This window comes from Chrysochloris asiatica, unplaced genomic scaffold, assembly GCF_000296735.1.
Source record: "Chrysochloris asiatica unplaced genomic scaffold, ChrAsi1.0 scaffold00007, whole genome shotgun sequence".
In the NCBI taxonomy this organism is placed as follows: Eukaryota; Metazoa; Chordata; class Mammalia; order Afrosoricida; family Chrysochloridae; genus Chrysochloris; species Chrysochloris asiatica.
In genome coordinates, this window is record NW_006408525.1 from 23,829,395 (window position 1) to 23,849,847 (window position 20,453).

At 53.5% G+C, this 20,453-nt stretch overlaps 1 protein-coding gene across 1 annotated transcript in view; it reads right to left on the reverse strand.

Annotated features, from left to right (window-relative positions):
* Window positions 1-20,453, reverse strand: part of SRCIN1 (SRC kinase signaling inhibitor 1) — a 70,398-nt gene that overhangs the window by 36,465 nt on the left and 13,480 nt on the right. The window contains exon 2 of the mRNA XM_006832530.1: window positions 7,046-7,338. Within this exon, the coding sequence (XP_006832593.1) occupies window positions 7,046-7,338 (293 nt within the window). The remainder of the gene's footprint in view (window positions 1-7,045; window positions 7,339-20,453) is intronic.

A 20,453-nucleotide genomic window follows, 5' to 3' on the forward strand; every position in this document is an offset into this window, starting at 1 on the left:
TAAGTGACATCACCTCATACAAAGAGAGGGTCCATCTCTCCATCCCCCTACTAGCCAGGTCAGGTTGTCTTGGGTCACATTGACCACTGTCCCATGCCTAGGATGTCCCAGACATCCTGTGTCAGAAAGGTGAACTCCAGACTTGAAAGCAGCAGAAGATGCCCCACCCCCATTCCACCACCAATGTCAACTTCTAGAGGCTCAAGATGGGAGGAGTGATGCCCTAGTCCGACCTGAGTCACCTTCAGGTCCCTTATACAGCATACTGAGTGGACCTTGTACAGATGGCTGGAGCCCACCTTAGGCCCCTGGAAGGAGACAGGGCCTGATTACAGCCACACTGGCTATGCCTTCAACATGAGCCTGCCCCAGGGTCCCAAGGCTGGACACATCCATGGGGCAGTCAGGCCTGGAAAGGAGGGGCCACTGGCTGGGGCCAGGGTTGAGGACTAGATAATAGCAATGCCAGAGAAAAGGTCAACCAAGCCCCACAAAAGGGGAAAGACAGGAGAGGAGCTGCTGAGTTTGTGATTAGAGAACCTGAACTGCTTTGTAAAGGCATTTAAGAGAATCCTATTCCTCAATCCTTCCTTCTGGAAAATGGGAGAACTGATCTTCTTACGTGATCACCAGGAATAAGACACACAGTCTCTGGAGGGGGAAGATCATAGTGAGAGGATCTCTGTCTCTTTGCAGGGTGTTAAACCCATGAGACAGCCTTGGGGAACTGAGCAGAGGGCTTCTTCACTGTTCATTCCCCAGTTGCTCCCCATCTAACGCCCAGTGTCCGTCCTTTACATGTTTACCATTCTAGCTATGTATTTCCCCTGCTGTGCCTATCACAGTGCCTGGTATGTAGCTGGCCTTCAACAAATACTTGAAAACGAATGAATGCCAATCAAATAGGGCCAAGCCATAGAAGGAAGGGGTATCTAACTTCCCTGGCACCCCTCCATCCTCTGTCTCCTGGCACCTAGCTCTGTTCAGCCTGCTGGTTTTCCCCCCTGGAATTTCCCAGCACCAGAACCTGTCTCCTCCTCTGGCCCAAGGAGGGCTGAGGGCAGGAAAGGCCCAAGAAAGCCTTGGCTACCTACCCCAAATAAAATGTCCAAGACCAAGGCAAAGTTGGTAAGGGGTCTCTCCTTCCTGCCAACAGTCAGAGGCCAAATAGCGTCCAGTAAGAGAGACCCTGCCTGGGTCTTTGATGGGAGAAGGGGCAAAATGAAAGGTGTTGTAAAAGGATAAGATGGAAGCTAACCATCCATGCCCTAGGGACAAGGCTTTCAGACAAGGTGACGGGGAGCTTCTCTGGAGACCCAGGATCAAGGCCAGGGAGTTCTCAAACTCCTTGGTGAGAAAAGAAACAACTTCTTCCCTCTAGGGGCTGAGGAGCTAATTCCCTCTCTCCCTCTCCAATCCCAGCCGCCTTAGTGAGGTTCGTCCCTTCCTCTGCAGCTGGTCCCAAAGTCCTGGAAGGGGCGGGTCGTGGTCCTTGGGAGCCTTAGCCCAGCCAGCTGAGGTCTCTCCCCTCCCTGGGCAGGCGTTCCCCTGGGCTGGGTAAGTGTGTGACCCCTCCTTGACCTCAATGGCCCGGACGACGACGCATCATAGGGAAAGAAAGAGAAACCGCTCAGCGGGTCCTCACCCCCACTCCTGAATCCCCGCTCCGCATGCACCGGCGCACACACCCACCTCTTAACTCCTGTGAACACGCGTCCACGTAAATACCGCCCCCCAGACTGGGGCTGTGCAAAGCGCCCCCGCGAGCGCCAACCTCCCACGCGACGCACTGCACTAAGCCCCCGCCCCAGGTGTGCCCATCGACACCCTTCCCTTCCCCTCTTCTAATGCAGAGTAGGGGGAGGAGGTGCTGCGGGACCTAATGCTGCGGTTGGGGGCGGGGGCGCACCCTGGGAAGGTCATGACTTTCCGGGGTTGGGGGATGGGGGCTCTAGCTGCATTTGGAGGGTTAGGCCAGGCCCACGCGAAAGGCAGCTAGACCGGTGGGGGAAGGGAGGGGGCGTTTCTCAGAGGTTGGGACCGCAGTGGCCCGCGCGTCCCCCAGCCCCGGTGGTCCCGCTTAAGTGCCCCGGAACAGCCCCTCATCTCCGGTTCCCATCCTCTGGGGAACCCAAGGCAGCGACCCCAGCTCCCGCGGCCGCTCCAGCTTACCTGCGGCCACAGGTGTAAGCGCGGGGTCCCCAGCCCCGGGTCCTGTGTTGGGCGGGGGAGGGGGAGCGGCCCCTAACACCCTCCCGCCTGGGCTCGCCCCTCCCCCGGCCGCCTCCGCAGCCGCCGCCAGCGCCGGTGCCCTTTGCTGCAATGCGAGCGCCGCCGCCGCCGCGGAGCCGGCCCGGGCCCCGGTCGCCCGGGTAACCGCGACTCCACCTGGCTAGGCGCGGCGCGCCGCCGTACACATCCCCTCTCCTGGCCCCCTCCCCCGGCGCGGCCCCGCCAGCGCGGCCCCGCGGAGGAGCGGCGGAAGCTGGTGGCTGCGTCGCTGCGGTCACCCGATATGCCTGCCCGCCGCCCGGGACTCGGGTTGCAGCAGGAGCAAGGGAGGTTAGACATCCTAGTGGAAGCGGGGGAGGGGCGGTGACTGGGAGCCCAGCTCCGATCCTCATCCCCTTCCTTTTCTCTAATCCCCACCCAGAAGACCTGGCCTTGTGGGGCAGGCAGGGTCCTGCCTCCTGCTGTACCACCATCCCAGCGCACAGCCTTCCCACTCCCCATTAGGGTCTCAGCTATGCACCGCGTTGCCCTTTTAGCTCTCTTATGATTTAAATCCCAGGCAATCCTGGAAGGCCAAGAATAGCTAAGTTTCCTAGATGGTCTTTGATCCTGCCAAGCTGTGTGACCTGTCCTTTACTCCATCAGCATCCCTGTCCCAGTCCCACTTTGGCTTCCACCATGCATTTGGTCACTCAAGATAAGTCCACACCACTTGCATCCAGCCTTAGAGACAGACACATACAACCCTGTTCTCCAAAATTCAGCCAAAATGGGTCAAAGGGCCAGGAAAGGAAGTAGGGTGAATGAATGCCCTGTGCCTGGTGCCAAGCATGCCCATCTGTTGCTCGACTTGAGTTACACTTGGCTACTTGTCCTTTGCTAGTTTTCTTTCTCTGAATTTCCTGAGAAAAAGTCAAGTCTAGGGAAGCAGGGTGTGTAAGGGAGTGAAACCGGTACCCATCCTACCATTGGACTCCCTGCCACTCCTCCTCCTCTGCCTCCCACAGTTGAGCATTCTCAAGTCAAGGTTCCCTCTGGGCTGGCCTCTCCCACCAAAACTCTGACTCCCTGGCCCCTCCTAGTTTAGGCCTCCCCCTCCCCCATGGCATTGTACAGGTCCCAAGGAACCTGTCTAAGCATGCCTCTGCCTAAACTAAAATCCATCTTTTCATCAGGGAAACTGAGGCTTGATGAGAAAGAGGGGAACAAGTTCAGAATAAGTGGTTAGATGCCAAAGTTCTCCTGAAAAATGTGAGACTAACCCTTGCACATAGCAGGGAAGAGTGGGAGAGGGACATCATGAAGAAATTCCTAATGGGTCTGTTAGAAATGGGAGGGTAGAGGTGGGGTGGGTGGAAAATACTGTGATCTACAGTGGGACTGGGGGCTGAGTTCAGGGCATAAAAGCTTCTTCAAAACTTACTCCTATTTAAAGGAGAAGGCAGTAAAAATAAATAAATAAACACCTGAGTATCCCCCCTCAAAAAATTCCTTCCCCAAAGCCAAACCCTGCCACAGGTTTGGGGAGGTGGTGGTAGAGAGCTAGATAATCAAGGGGAGATAAGAGTTAACAGGTTATAGAAAGCTCCTGAAAATACGGCTCCTACATAAAGGAGAAAAGGATACAAAGTAAAAATCCTGGGTATCCCCCCTCCAAAAAAGGTGGGTGACTCACCTGGGCCGTCTGGCCAGCCCCGGAGGGGGCGGAGTCGCCATGGAGGTGGGAGCAGAGGGAGCTGAGGAGGCACACCGGGTCCACGGTCCAGCCGCCAACCTGTGTGTGCGAAGCGGGGTACACCCCATTAGGGGGACCAGAAGGGGGCAGGAAGGGCATTGCTGGGTGAGCCTTGGCATAGAGCTCACACACAGAGTGGCCAGCACCCTGACCTAGGCTGGGTCTCTAAACTAGAGCCTGGGTCTATTTCCAGATGCTTGTTCCTCTGATCAGATTGGTGGTTCCCTGAGCCCAGGGCCCCACTTTTCCCTGAAATCCTCTTCACCTTCCTGTATACTTTACAAAGGAGTTGCTCCAAACCTGGCCCTGCCTCCAACTCTTCATGCCCTCCTCACTGAGGGGATCCCTCCTGTCTCATTGAGACAGGGGCCATTCAGCAGGAATGACTGCACCCATTGTGTCTCAGTCCCCACAGCATCTCCTTCTTCCCTCCCATCTCAGAGGAAGCAACTTTCTCCTCCTATCCCAAAGTCCACACCACACCTGAGGCTTAAAAAGCTCATCTCTCTAGATTCCTTCAAGACCTATTTTCCATGCCCCAGCCCCTCTCCCCTCCTCAGCATCCTCACATTCCTTACTCTCTCATTCAGCCACTCAGTCCACAAACATTTCCTGAGTCAGCACTATACTAAACACTGACCACAGCACAACCAGGAAGAGCCTCCTGCCCACTTACACTCTGAGGGAGAGAACGGATGAGTGAATGAATAATGGACTGAACATGCAAGCCATCAAGTGACTGTGTTCTGATTCACTTTACAAGTAAGAACTGGGTACCAACTCTGAACAGTGAACATGGCAGACACAGTTCAACTCCTGCAGATGCACCCACATCTTCCCTCCTGGGCCTGCTTCCTCTTGAAGCTACTACCCTGGATGTCTTGCCTTTTCCTGGCCAAATTCAAATTCCCAAACAGATCTGTGGCCAGAGCTACTGTTTACTCATCACCCCCTGTCTCCCTAACTTCTGAAATTGGCCCTTGTCTCCCCACAACTTGGGAAATGCTCTCCCAGAACTTCTGGGCTGGAGTTTGTCAGTTCTAACCGGCTCTCTACATCCTCTTGACTCCTGAAAGGCAAGTAGCTGTCCTGTTGTCTCCTGCATCAGCCTTTCTCTTCTTCCTCATGGATATAGATGGTTCCTGGGCTGCCCCCTCAGACTATCTTGGGTCCTCTTCCTCTCTCACACTCCATTCTGCCTTTGATGGCCACTCTTGTGCCCAGAGTCATGTTTCCGTTTCTGCTCTGGTCATGCTCAGCTTTCCTCCTGAGGCCATGGTTCTTTCAGGGTCCTGAGCTGCACATCTGGTGTCCTGTGTATGCCCCATTGCCTTCTCAAATGCATCTCCGTAGATTTCTCTTTTCCAACCTCATAGTCTTTCCCTTCCCAACCCCCATTTCTTTTCAAGGCACCATTTCTCCCCCATTGGCCAGACTCTTCTGTCTTTGCCTCTTAGATTTAGGCAGCAAACAAGCCTTGCTCCATCTGCCCTCCAACCCCCATCCATCACCCCTTTCCTTTAATCCTCTCTCCTATCCCTTCCTAGTCACCATACAAAAGCAGCCACAACTCTTCTAGCCACCACCATCTGGATCCACTTTTCCAGTGTTTGCCCCCATCAGTACCCTCTACTGCCTCCCACCCAGAGCCTCTGGCCCAGCCTGGTTGACCTCAGCATCATTCCCCAAATGGACTTAGACTCTGGTCACAAAGCTCTGCCCAACCATACAAATGGTATGCACTTCCTTGATGCTTATTCTAACTCTTTTCCTGCTAGGAAGCCTAACTTAGGTACCATCCCCTCCAGGACCCCTTCCCTGATTAGCCTGACTATGTGATTCCCCCTCCTGTATACCTCTTCCCAGCTGACTGTGCCCTTTACACTCAAGTTTACTCATCCTTTCTCCCCAGCCAAAGCGCAGAGGGAAATATGAAACAAGGGGTTCCCTGAGGGTGAGGGCCACATAGCTTTCATCTGCAATTTTGCCCCTTATAGCCCCCTCTGAAGCCTGCTCCTAGCAAGGCTCTGGGGCTGGGGAAAGGGCAAAAGTCAGGCAGAACTGGGCTGGCGTCAGAGGGCAGATAAGGCATCAGAAAGGCACTATTGTGTCCTTGTTCCCTACAGTAGGGTGGGGATACAACTCCCCATTCCGAGACACACCCAACAATATCTGGAAAAGGGACTCAAAGCAAGACAAGTGTGGGGACAAAGGTGGATACCCCCATGCTTGGACTGAAAGGATGCTGATGGGCCGTAACCACCCTCCTCTCAATCCCTTCTCCCAAAATGAAGGATGCCTGAGTCTCAGCAGTCAACAGACAGTAACCAACCATCAAGAACTCTCACCAATGTGCATCTGTAAGCAGAAGGCTAGTCCCAAGAAAGAACTTTCCTGTAGACAAGAAGGTAATACTCAGAAGGAGAGATGCAGTCAGGAACTCAAAGGTCTGGGGAAGTGTTCCACCCCATAGAAGGAGACAGACTCTGGCCAGAGGCGGTGCACCTACCTGTCTCCCCTTTGAGCCTTACTGATGGCAGGAGAGAAGCTGAGGTTAACAGAGAATAGGTTTCTCCTTCAAAGTTACATAGCGAGTGAGACTTGGGAAAGAACAGGAAAGGAGGAAGAGAGCCTGTCCCGGGAGTTCTGGGCTCCCGTTCTTGCAGGGACTCAGCTCCCTTAGGTACAAAACCGAAAGGGTGCCAACCCCAAGTATTTCAACTCCACTACTGGATGGACCTTTAGATCCCCAGAGCCTCAGGCAGGTCCGTCTCCTTGTCCGCCAACCTCTCCTTTGGCCTCCAAGACACGCCTTCTTGACCCTCTGACCAATCAAACAGCAGAGTTAAAGAGGCCAGACTCCCTCAGACCAATCACATGATCCCAATGCCAGGCCGGTGGGCAGGGGGCTGGAGGCTAAACTCTCGTCTCCTCCCTCTCTAGGCTCCAGAGATGACCCAACTGGACAACTAGGACAGTTCCCCAATTCCCCCAGTCTCTGCCCTAGATGCCTCCAGAATTGGGGCCCTTCCCTGCCCGCGACCCCAGCCATCAGCTCGGCACGCAGTTCTTGCTCACCTGTTCGCGCATCCTGTCCTGCTGACCGCGTAGGGCCAGGGCGTGCTGCGGGTACTTGCTCTTCAGATGGTCCATGAAGGCATCGCGCTTACGATCGGCGTCTGCCTTCTGGAGCCCGCTGAGCGCCTCCAGGCTCTGGGCTGCAATCACCGTGTGCCGCCGCTCGGATGTGTGCACCAGCCCCACGTTGGAGAAGCGCCGGCCCCCGCCGCCCCCACCCCCCAGGGTCCGGTACTCCCTCGGGTACTCGGCATCGTCCGCAGACAGCATGGGGGGGCTGCTCCGCTCCGGATCTATGAAAGGGAAGAGGGGGCACGGCGGGGTCACGGCGTGCCTGGCCTGAGGCTGCCCATCCCCCACCAAGGGTCACTGCATGGAGGGGTGGACCAGATCGGGTGGACAGGCCCCTACTAGAGGATGGGTGGAGGAGGAAGGGTGGATGGAGTGGAAAGAGGGCCTAGAGTTTGGAAGAAGAGTTGGGAGGGAAGGGTTATTATGGTGGGGTTATGGTTGCAGGTGAGGGGCTGCCCTGTGAGGCCAGAGGTGGGGGTAGGAGAGGGTGCTGAGTGTTCCAGAAAGCTGACTAGCCACACACCCACTTCCTCCTTCCTAAAGCTGGTGGCCCCAGGTGAGGAGAGGGGACTTCATTTTAGATGCTTCCTGAAAAGATATGAAAGAAGCCACCACTCTTTTCCTGTCAAGAATATTTTCCAAGGCCCCCAGGTGTGTGTGTGTGTGTGTGTGTGTCCATGACTACTTGCCCTAAGGCTGGGGGTGGGTGGCTGGGGAAGGGGCGGGGTTACGTTGTATGGGATGGAATGGAGGCAAAGCTCACACTCAAGGTTTCCCATGGAGATGAGGGCCCAGTACCTTTTCACCTTCCTCCCCAGAGACAGACAGACGGACAGGAGAAGCTGAGCACAGAGAGGACAATGAGAGATGGACTGGGGACAAACTCAAAGGAAGAAGAAAGCAGACAACAGCTCAAGCCTTCCCCTAGAGACCCTTCCCTCATCCCTCCTCTCTCCTTCTCCCATACCCTCTCAACACATTCACCAGTTCAAAACCTGTTAGGGACGAACAGGGAACAAAGGACAATACAGAAGTGAAAAGAAGAGAAGGCCGGGGGGGTTGCGGTCCCCACACAGAACCCAAATGCCACCCAGCCCTGAGCTTCTGTCTCTCCTGACCAGGCCCTGCTCTCATCCACCCCTCAGCCTCAATGATGATCATTCCATAGCCCAACAGTGACCAGGAGGTTCGGGGGTTACCTTGTTGGGAGGAGTTGCTGAGGTTCATTTCAGCCATTTCTGGGACAAAACCTGTATTTTCCCTCCCTTGCCCCCAGGGTTCAACCCCACTGTGAGTCTCCCCACACACACTCTCCACCCCACAATCCTCTGGCTCCAAAATACATACCCACGAGTAAGTACAGCCTAGGACTTGGGCCTCAGCACTGCCGCAGGCATATACATTCACACGCCCACAGGCTGAGGGACAGGGAAGGAAGCTGGGAATTCTGAGATGCAACTAGGTTTCATCCAGTCCAACCCCTCAGCAGCCTCCCTCCACACACCCACTGTTCATGGGACTGCTTGCTGGCTGGGCCTTAGTCATCCCCTGCCCAACCACCAGAGGAAAGAGATTCGCCATATTTCAGGAAAAATCACCCTGCCCCCAACACACACACACACACTCCTCCCTGGGCTAAGACCAAGATGTGTAGATCTAGGAGACATAGCCTAAGAGGACCCTGCACCTCCCACCAAAACCAGGTACAACACCTCCTGTGGGCAGACTTCCACATCTCACAAAGGCCTGATAACTATCATCATCCTCCTCTCCTGGAAACCTCCCAACACCTTTGCCAGGTGTGTGACACTTTGATCCCTAGTTCAGAGATGGAGCAACTGAGGCTCAGAGACATCCAATGTCATGTCCAAAGCCACGGTGAGGGGCATGGGCTCAGTTTGATTCCAGTCTCAGGTTTGACTCCAATACACACAGTTTTGTTGTAAAATGATCATTCATGTTAAGTAGACACACAATATTGTACATGTGCACTGCATGGACTTTCTGGTTTACTTGCTGGTCTTCCTACCATTGTGCTGGTTCTGGGGTTCCTTCCTTCTACTTCACCCAGGCATCCATCCCTCTCACCACAGGCACCACTCTGGGAGGTGCTTCCCCCATTGTGTGGCACTCAAGAGAAGACTTTGGGAGGAACATATTTTTGTATTTCATGGTTACATCTTTCTTTTCATAGGATTAGAAAAACTCAACCGAGAAAATCAAACCACTGACTACATAGATCGTATTCCTTGGGATAGGAGTAAGATAAGGTTCCCTTTTATTTGCAAACTATGAAACCCCCTCACACAGCTAGTTTCCTCTATGTGTTATACACGTTATATGTGTGGGAGCATTATTTACACAGGCATGTTACATGAGGAAATGCAAGTTTAAGTCCAAAGTGAATTGAGGTAAAGAACAGAAATATCAAATTCAGATAGTGCAAAGACTGCCCCGACATGGGGAAACTGGCAGATAGGCCCTGACTGAGACTGGAGGCCCATCTTCAGAATGGCCAAGCCCCTGCCCTGGAGGAACATGGGAACTTAGCACAGGTTCACAGGCAAATGTGCTGAAAGGGGCAGACCTGAATAATACATCCAGGAGAAGGAGGAACTAGGATGGGGGCGCTCTGGGCACTGGAAAAACCGCCCCAAGGAAAGCCAGGGGATTCCCTAGTGTGTTCCTTGACCTAGACACTTCATAGCCCTCTCTTTGTCCAGGCCAGGGTACAGATTCTGCCCATAGCCTTGTTGCTGGACCCTAGCTCTAGGGTACAGCCCAAGCCCTATCTGGATCAGAAGGATCCTCCCCTTATGCCAGGCTTGTCATGGGCTCTGGACACACATAGGTGCCAGTGGGACAGGCTCCCAATGATCATTTTCCAGCTGCTTCATTCCTGGCCCTTCTGAATCCAGAGAACTGCTTATCCACCCCCACTCCCATCCAGTACCTCCTTCTTAGCTCGTATTGGGGGTAGGGGTAGATTTCAGTGTGACGGAGTGGAGTGGGGAACACAGTTTACCAGCCTCAAGTGGGCAGGAAGTGTGGGGAGGCTCAGATGTCCCCACCACTGAAGAATTGGGAAGGGTGGACAGGACACAGGCAGATGTGTTCAAAGCCGTCTTAATGCCTGCAGTCCATTCATTGCACATGGTGGGCAGTGGGGAGGCTCTGTAGAGCAGGCCTGATCAGAGAAGAGAGAGCACATAGGAGTCACCTGGAAGCCCCGCCTCTCAATGCAGCTAACCCTTCCTTGCCTCCTGGAGGTTAGAGCTCAGCCCTTGGATGCCCAGCCATGGATTGAGGATAGACCAGTGTGGGGCAAGAGGTAGATAGATGCAGGTAGGAGGGGGAGGAAGAGGGAGGAGAGACAATCCTCAGTGGGGAGAAGGAACTTGGTCTGTTTGACAGTGTCAAGATTCTTGACTTGTTTACCAAAGAAGGAAAAGGAAGCTCACAGAAAGGGATGAAGGGTCTCCTTGGTCTCTGTGCATATTCAGCCTCTGCGGGGTCTGGTGATGCTGGACGGACTAATCTGGATTTCTGGTTCCTTCCATATATGAGTCATATTTGAGGGCTTTGGGAGCACAGACATTTGTGGCATCATCTCTTTGAGCAGGCCCTGGGCACTGGAAGCCAAAGGTCAGGGACAAAGTCCCAGGCCAAAGACCCTACAGGTTTAGCCATTCACTTCATGATTCAGTCAGTCAGTAAACCTCTTCCTCTCTGAGCCTGAGGGTGTTAACCTTGCAGTGAATGAGAAGCTGGCAAGATGGATGAATTAAAGATGTTCATGGCAAGTGGACCTGTTAGGTCTTGCAGTGCATGCGCGCGCACACGCACACACACACACACACACACACACACACACACACACACACACAGCCTGCTCTGGCCATGAATAAGTCCTCAGAGCAGCCCTGACCCACCCGGGCTGTTTGTTATGTGCCGCATCAAGTGAATTCCAACTCACAGTGACCTTATATGTCAGAATAGAACTGCCCCATGGGGTTTCCAGTGGTTCAAACTCACCAGCCACTCCTCAGAAACCCTATACAGGGTCACTGTGAGCCAGAACCGACTCGACAATGGCACACAACAACAGCAACAACCTTTACAAAAGCAGACCCCCAGGTCTTTCTGGATTTGAACTACCAACCTTTTTGTTAACAGCCAACTACCTGCTTAACCACTGTGCTCCCAGGGCTCCTACTACGAGTCAGCCGAGTGAAAAGCAGGAAATGGTTTCCAATCCAGCAAGCAGCAAGGGCTAGCCCTGAACACATCAAGGCTTCCTGCTCCATTGCAGGGAGCTGGGGAGCCATCAGGCAGGGTCTTGACAGGAAAGCAGGGCCAAAACACCTTGGGGACTGGGACAGGGAAGCCTTGAAGGGGTTAAGCAGGGCTCAGATCTACTGGGGAGAGGCAGGGAGTTGAAGGACTCTAAGTTAGAGGCAGAGACAGGAAACTCTGGGGGAAAGGGAAGAGATGGGAAGGAGGCAAGCCAGCTGGGATGTACTGGGGGAGGGGCATTGAGGCTGAAGGCCCCTGAGGGAGGAGACTGAGAGAGCCAGAGAGATAAGGGAGGGGCCCTCAGCATTCGAGGCCCACCATAATTTTTGCATCTGAAATTCAAGCTTCAGAGAAGATCCCTGGGACAGGTGAGAGCCAGCTCAGAATGAGTGGAATGGAAGGGGTGAGGAAGGAGAACTCCCTTCACCCTGGGTTCAACCTTCCCAGCCTTGGAAATGAGGAAGGTAAGTGGTGGGAGGCTGGGGTGACCAGGAAGCAGTGGGTGCCCCCCAGTGGCCAGCTGAGGATAAAGGCGCAGGCTCTTGGGAGGAGAGCGACATTGTTATTTGTTCAAGCAATCCCAAATTTCACACTTATTTATGGACTTGATTTATTTTTGTCCTCTCCAGCATTCTTTCATGAGATCACTGTAACTCAGAGTGAAAATGAAGACCCCAAAGTTTTGATGACACTATCTCATAAGCCATCTCGTCCCCCCTGACATCTTTACCCCCAGATGTCACCATCTACACTGTCCTCCAGCTGCTGCTGGGCAATGTCCACATATGACATCATCTTCAGAGAGAATGGGGAGAAGAGAAGATGAGGGAGGGGAAAGAAGAGAGCAGGGGGAGGAAGTAGAAGGATGAAGAAAGCTAGAGGAGAAGAGAAAAGGAACTCGGGGTGTAGGGGTGCCTATTCTAAGGTCTCTGCCCCTGCTCCCTGTGCAAGGCTGGGAGCTCCGAGCCTGTCTTCCTCTTTCAGGAAATAAGGAGGCTGGACAAGGTCCCTTCCCTGAGAACTTGAGAGACTGTCACAGGTATGCCCTCCTGAGCCATCAGCAATCCATCCCTAGAGTCAAGGGCTGGGCTGTAGCCCTGGCAGAAGGTACTACAGGAAGTACTGAGGGTGGTGGAACCAGCTCAGGGAGTCCACAGGGCCCAGGAGCTAGATGCCGGCCAGTGGCGAAAGGGGCAGGGGCAGAGGTGCATGGAGATTTGCTGGCAGGTTTGAGGTCCAAAGTGCCTCGCCCACACACATCCACTCTAACACACACTGTGCCAGGCTCCCCCAGCTGCCACCACCGGAGCCCCAGTCACCCAGGAGGAGCCCTGAGGCGGCTGCCACCATCAGTTGTACCTGACAACTCCATTCTACTGGGTACCTTCCTTCTAAAGCAGCTGCAAGCACACCATGCTAGGGAGTTGCAGGGCAAAGGACAAAGGTCACCAGGGGACCCGAGGCTCTGGGAACCTGGCCTAGGTAAGGGGATCCTGTGGACTTTCCATGACTTTGAGTGTCTCTGGTTCTAGGACCCTCATGTGCCTTGTTGGCTGGCTGCGGGTCCTTGGAGCAGAAGTCTATCTGTGTCTCTGTTTTCTAAAACCATCTTTTCCGCCCCACACCACAGCAACCAAAGTCATTTTCCGGGCAATTGCCTTTCTGTAAACATTCCTGTGTAATATCCCCCCAAATTGCTATTGCCCAGCGCCCTGTTGAGTCTTCTGTCACTCCAATGAGCGCCTCAGAGGTTGGGGCGTGTGGTGGGGGGAAGGGCGATACAGAGGGGAGAAGACAGCTGAACGGAGCTTTTGAGACTAGGGTATGGCCTAGCTCTGACACAGCCTCATTCACACTTGACCCCCTCATGACTTCTCATTTCATGACAACTTGGCATAGGCCCCCCATGTCAGGCTACCTCTGCAGAGCATTCTGGGCTGAAAGTGAAGAGGAGAGGAAGTAGGGAGGGGAACCCATGGAAGAGAGGCTCAGCTAGAAAGAGCCAGGGAGGAAAAGGAGGTCATTCAAAAGCATAGAGAAGATGGCTAGACAATAGAGATGACTTCCTGCTGCTACTGAAATCAGGGATACCAAGGAGACAGGGGCAAGGCCAGGCAAATTGTACATGATTGAGTTTCCAAGGAAGGCTGGCCCCCTCCCCCACATGTGAGAGAAGTGGGAAACAGGCCAGCGGAAGCCCACCCCCTGCCCACCTCTGAGTACTGGGGCAGAGTGGTCCTTGGCCAGTGACATACTTGATGTCTTTTCCGCATCCCTTCAGCAGTGATTTAGAATCACATTGGGGAAGGGAATCTGAGGGCCAGGAAGGTGTGTGATTGAACTCCCCTCCTCCAAGGTAAGGGATGTGGGACCCAGGACTGTGGCCTATGACCCTGACCCTATGCTCTACTCTGGCCTGTGCCCAGCCCCAGAGGGAGCCAGCAGCAGAGCCAACATTAAGGGAGGGGGCAGAGTGCTGCTAATCACAGCATCAGGCAGGCAGAAAAACACAAACCAATTTGCATAGATTTAAAACCCACCAAAGGACACTTAGTTGGTAAAGGGAGTTGGAATCTAATTAAAGGACCTTTCAGGGCTTGGGGAAGAGAAGCTCACCTGCTGGGGGAGGAGCTTTGAGGGTGGGGGCCTGGGCCTTACTTACAACCAAGAGAGCTTCTGGGCTTCCCCAGGAGAGAGAATTTGAGAAAGAGAGAGTGTTGGGCTCCCTGGAGGTGGGAGTGGGGACTGCCTAGCCAGATGCTTCCTTTGCTAGCTCTTCCTTCTCCCCCATTCTTAGGCTGATGTTAACCTGTTGCCTGTCCATTTGCTCAGACTAGGCAAGCCTCCAGAGCAGTGTCCAGTACCCACCTCTCCAGACTGAGTGCACCCCCAGAGCAGGGTCCAGTCCCCACCTCTCCAGACTGAGTGCACCCCCAGAATAGGGTCCAGTCCCCACCTCTCCAGACTGAGTGCACCCCCAGAGCAGGGACCATATCTTCCCCCTTTAAGACTGGAAGCCCCTCCAGGACAGGGACCATATCTTCCCCATCAGACTAGGGACTCTCCTCAGACTGGGTATCCCCTAAGGGCAGGATTTATAGCTCATCTTCCATGGGAGTTCAGGTTTGTTGTTGTTAAATGCCGTTGAGTCGGTTCCGACCCATAGCGACCCTGTACAGGGTTTCCGAGGATGTAAATCTTTATGGGAGTAGAAAGCCTCATCTTTCTCCCGCGGAGCAGCTGGTAGTTTCGAACCGCTGACCTTACCATAGGAGTTCAGGTAGGACCCTGTTTATCTTACTAGACTGGGGATCCCTCAGGGCAAGACTCTCACTTCCTCTCTCAGGCTAAGGGCCTCCTGATTACAGGGAGGCCACTCCATTCAGATCCGGTGGTCTCCAAGAACAGAACCAGGCTTAATGAGGAGATGTACAAGTCACCTCAGGAACTGGGTATGGACACGGACAGTGGCAGGAAAATGTGCCCTATGGAATCCTTGCTTCTTTCTGCCTTTAGCTCTCTTCCCCCACCCGCAGGGCCATAGCTCCCTAAGCCAGATGAGGTGAGATTGCCCTCAACACATCTCTTAGCTGGGACAGTGATGTCACTGAGGCTTGTCCTGCCTGACTCTCTCAGCCAAACCCCTTTCATGAGAAGGCGACTGAAGCCTAGAGAACGAACTTAACCTGGACACTGAGAGCTGAAGGCAGAGCCAGAAATGGAACCCAGGTGTCCTGGCCCCCAGGGATAAGGACTTTTCCACTCCACTCTGCCATTTCCCAGAAATCAACTGCCAGGGGAGCCCCTCTCCAGGCCACAGGCCCCAGGGGGCACAAACTAACAGGTTCTTTAGGAGGGCTCAGCCAAACCCTTGGTCCTCGAGAGATTCTGACTTAGAGCGACCGTATTTTAACAGTAAGGCAAAAATCATACCCTACCTTTCCAGGCCCCAAAGACAGAAAAGCTAGGACTCATAGCCAGCCCATTAGTACCCCCAGATGCCCACCCCAACCCCGTCAGATGTTCACTGAACAAAAATCAGGGCCCCCACATGGCATCCCAACTCCACTTCTGAAACAAAATACCACTTTGTGACCTTTCTTTGTAAAAGGGTCAGCAAGTCAGCCCCTTGCTCAAAATTCCAGATATGCACCTCCCCTTGTTCTCTCTGACCCTCCCACCCCAACACACACAGAGCAGGCAAAGCTATGGTGGTTACGTGCCTTGGAGTCGGAACCGACTCATAGTGACCCTGTCTGTACAGGGTTTCTGAGGCTATAAATCTCTACAGGAGCAGAAAGCCTCATCTTTCTCCCACAGAACAGCTGGTAGTTTCGAACTGCTGACCTTAACGTTCGCAGCCCCATTCGCAACCACCATGCCACCAGAGCAGGCAAAGCTCTGACAGCCCCCGGAATTCCCTGGGTTTAGGGAGAGAAAGAGCACTGTTCAAACCCAGCTCTGCCATGACTAGGTATATGACCTTGAGCAGGTCAGCCACCTCTCTGAGCTTTAGTCTTCTCTTTTTTTTTTAAAGCACCTGGATAGGCATGCAGGGGGGAGTGGGCAGGTCCATTCCTGATCTACCCCATCTCTGGATTTCCTTTCACCCTACACTGTCAGTTTTCCCAGACCCAGGACTACGGGTTTTGTTTTTTAGCTACTAATGAAGATCTGGCTAATTGGCTTCCTCAGGAAGAGAGGGGGCGGAGATGCGGAGGGGAGCATGTCACCCCCAGTCTGAAGTCGGAGCTGGCAAAGCTGGGAACAGCCCTAGAGTGTGCCCACACAGTGCCCGCATTAAGGAGCTAACTCTTTCGTGCCGTCTCAGATGCTCACGCGCCAGGGAAGGTGTCCTGTCAGCTCCATGTCTCCTTGGAGAGGCAGCCAAGAGGAACACAAGCCAGGAGGGAGAGAAGAAGCCAGCACAAGAGGGAGGTGGGCGCCTGTCCTCTTGGCTCTGCTAGCCCTGTGAGGAGGCTGAATGAGTGCCCCTCCCCCAATGGATATTCCAGTGCAGGTGCCATGCCTGAGGCTATGGGTGTGGGCAAAGGAACCTTCACCACATCCCTAAAGGCATGCCCAGTGTGGGCATAGAAGACTCAAGGGACAGAACAGTGGTTGAGACTTCAGCAACCAAAAGGAGATGAGTCTGAGAACTGTGCACATCTTAGAGAACTAAAGGAGGCATCTTCTTCCCACAGGGAAAGACCTCAATATGTTGTAAATGAAGGGTGGAAGCCCCATTCACCACCCTATTTCCCTACAGGGAAGTGTTGAATATACCAAATACTAACTGAGGGCCTTGAAAATGTTGGGCAGAAACACCCATCTTGCCTGGACTCCTTGATAATCATCCTTAAGGACACCATCTCCTGGCATGACCTTCTTGGGGTCAAGATCCTCCCTCAGGGTCCGTTACTTGGTTCCTCCAGCACCTAGATATGTCCCTTGGTCAGCAGAACCCTCAGGGACCAGCCTCTACGTTTCAAGCACCATCATTCAGAAACACACTTCTGTACACCCACCCAGATTGTCATACCTGTGTACCAAAGCACATACCCATGTGCCAGGTACATGCTCATCAGTGTATGTATGCCCAGTTACACACTGTCTCACTTGTGCCCCCACAGGCATCTTCACACAAAGGGGTCACCAGGTCCAGCCAGAACTGTGTCACTGACTCACCCCCCAGCCATCTTAGATGACTCATGGCAAATGACGCACCTTGCCCACCCCCCCACACTCTACTTAAGAACGCCGCCCCCAGAGAGGTTGAAGTGCATCTGGGGGTGTCCCAAAGTGCCACAATGATACATCTCCAGCCTGGAGTGAAAGACAGTAGGGACCCCCATTTGTACACCCCGAGTTCAGCTACACTGGACTAGTCCTGGAGAAGGCTACTCCCACAACCCCTCTCCTTTGCCAAATTTAGAGTTTCCCTGCTCAAACATCTGCAATGTCTTCAGAGGGAAAGGTCTGATGGCCTCCAGGCCACCCCACCTAGACCAGTGTTTAACCAACAAGGTAGTCCAATGACTAAGATTTTGTCATCTCAGACCTGGGCACCCTCAGCTCTTGTTCCACCCCTACAGCTGCTCAGTGACTTCCCATGGGTGAGGGGTGGCAGGTCCTCTGGCCCAGCTCCACTGGCTGTTGAAGGGTGAAGGTTGGGGCTGCTAGGCTCCTAGATTCAACTCTCATGGGTTAATTACTCTACTGCCTTGCAAGCTAACTGAGAACAAACAGGCAGCTCTGCATCCATTATTTTCTCTCTCTCGGGACGCCAAGGTTAGTATCGTGAAAAACTCTGGAGGGTGGAAAAAGAGGGGCCTGGAGCCCAGAGCAGGCACAAGGAGACTCAGTAAGTCTCCTGCTCGGTCACTGGGTTCAGCTGAGCAGATCTGGGAAGTCAGGGCCTGATCAGATAACAGTGGCTGGCATCTTCTAGAAAATCTCCCTGCTGTCTAACTGGACCCCTCCCCCCATCAGAGCAGAAACTGGGAAGGTGGAGTACAGGCTGGAAGGCACCCAGAGGAATAAATGGTCTCCCCTTCCATCTGCTAAAGACTCCAAACAATACTCTTGACTGCTTCTCAATTAAACCCACCCATCCATCTTGAGTGACAAGGTTTGACCCAGCATGGGGCTGGCTGGCTGCTGGGAAAATATGAACCAGCCATGAAATGATACCACTCCGGATAACAACCCACACACATTCATGATGGTCCACAAAGGGCCCTTCCACCCATTATTCATCTAACTCCCATAATTACCTTGTGAGGTCACTCTCCCTATTTTACATGTGAGGAAACAAGTTCAGTAACTGGTGACTTATCCAAGGTCTAATCTCAGAGGTGAGGTTGGAGGGGTGAAAGGGTTTCTCAGCCCAGATCCTCTTCTCTTCCCCATACCTTGCTGCCTCTGTGAAGATGCTAATTTTGCCACCAAGTCATCCCTGAGTCTTCCTCCAAGCCACTGTTGCTTCACCTGCCCACCAGCTACCTAAGAAGGGTGCAATCAAACAACCTACCCAAGGCGAGCACAGAGACCCTCAACCCTACCCTCCTGAGGGACACCTCAGGCTGGGAAGATCCACTGTTCCCCAGGGTTGAAGGGAGATTTAAGGGTGAGTGAATAAAGCAAGGAGCTGAGCAGCCCCAGGGTGAGAGAAGGCCAGGCTGGGAAGGGAGATTCCCTAGTCCCAAAAGAACTTGTAGGGGAATTGCCTTTCCATAGCCATCTCCTCACACCCCAGCTGCCTATAACGTCCTCTTAACCCTGCCACAGACTGCACAGACACAAAAGAACTGCAAGTCCTCCCTGTTTCAGGCACTCCATCCAGCTGGGGCTTGGATATTTCCAGGGATGGAGAGTTCATTACATCTAAGGTATCTATCCTCTTGTGGAGTTTCTGCTTCCTTAAACTAGCCATAGTCTGTGCCTATGCCCTAGGGGAGAGTCATGTTGTCTCCCTTCAAAATAGGACGGAGGCTCCTGAACTCCAATAATCTCTCCTGACTCAAATATCTCAAACTTTTCCTTGTGTGGCCTGGCTTCCAGTCCCCCAGACTTCTGTACTGTCCCATATTGCCACAGACCCTCTTAGTTGGTGGCCTTCAAAACTGCTCCAATGGTCCTGATGAGCTCTAAGAACTCCCAGGTTTCTTCTATGAAAATGCTCTCAGCAGCCCTCCCACCCCAGCCCCAGCATGTATATGCAAGGACAACGCATGCCCAGAGCATTGGCAGCCATGCTCTGGAGTCAGTATGTACCTTCTTGCTTCCTGATCCTCTCAGGCCTCCCCTGACCTTGAACCTTAGGAGCCAACTTGACTCCTACCGGGGTGAATGGCTTTCCAGGCAAAGTCAACTGAGCTGTCTGCTCTTTCAGGCACTTCCATAAGCTAATGACTCAGGGGGTCTTGTCTGGATCTCAGCTCCTCCCAGCAACACTGCTCCCCACAATCCCAGGAAGGCAAGCTCAAGCTCCAGGTCCCACAGGGTGTTCCCAGGAGTCTGGGTGAGTAGCTTGTTCTGCCTGTAATTCTCTGGTTAGTGGCCTAAGGCGCTGGATGCCCTGTGCAACAGCCAGCCAGTCAAGGCTTGGCCCAGACACTCTGAAAACTGGAAAACCACAAGCCCACACAATACTATCGGATGCATGTTAACCACACAGTGCTTCCTCCTTGTTAACCTACTTCCTCCTGGCCAATGCTGCCCTGTCCCGCTGCCAGAGGGCCCAGGCTAGGAAGACAGGCTCCCCTAGCCCCAGCTGCTTCCCCACACCATGCCCAGGTCTGCATCCCATGCTTGCGTGGCGGCTAATTCTGGCATCTCATCAGACAGTAATTATGGGGGAATCAACAGTGCTGTCATCTCTGCGGCTTGGCACCTGTCACCATGCCGCCATCCCAGACTGCCAGGATGAGACCGGAAGCTAAGGGAGGAGGGATGCACTGGGGTGAGGGGCACCTGCTCCCTCCCTTCTTCTATAGCCCTCACCTCCTTCAACCTACCTCCCTGCAAGGTGTGAAGTGCATGCTAACCAGGCGGCCACTAAACACATCAATATTCCCAGGGCAGGTGCTCACATACATGTGTCATGTGTCGCATGTACACATACCCATGACCAAACGGAGCAAGTAGAAAGACTCAAATCCCACCTTGGCCACACCCAGGTGTGTGATCTTAAGTCATTTTATTTCTCTGAGCCTCAGTTTCTCTGATGGAGAAAATAGTGCCTACCTTGTTGTTGTGTGCTATGGAGTCAGTTGACTCATAGCAACCCTGTACAGGGTTTCCGAGGCTGTAAATCTTTACAGGAACAGAAAGCCTCATCTTTTTTCCATGGAACAGCTAGTAATTTTGAAATGATGACCCCTGAGGTCAGCATAGCGGTTACGAGTTTGGCAGCTAACCACAAAGTCAACAGTTCGAAACTACCAGCCGCTCATCAGGAGAAAGATGAAGATTTCTGTTCCCATAAAGATTTACAGTCTCAGAAACCCTATGCAGGGTCACTATGAGTCGACTCCAC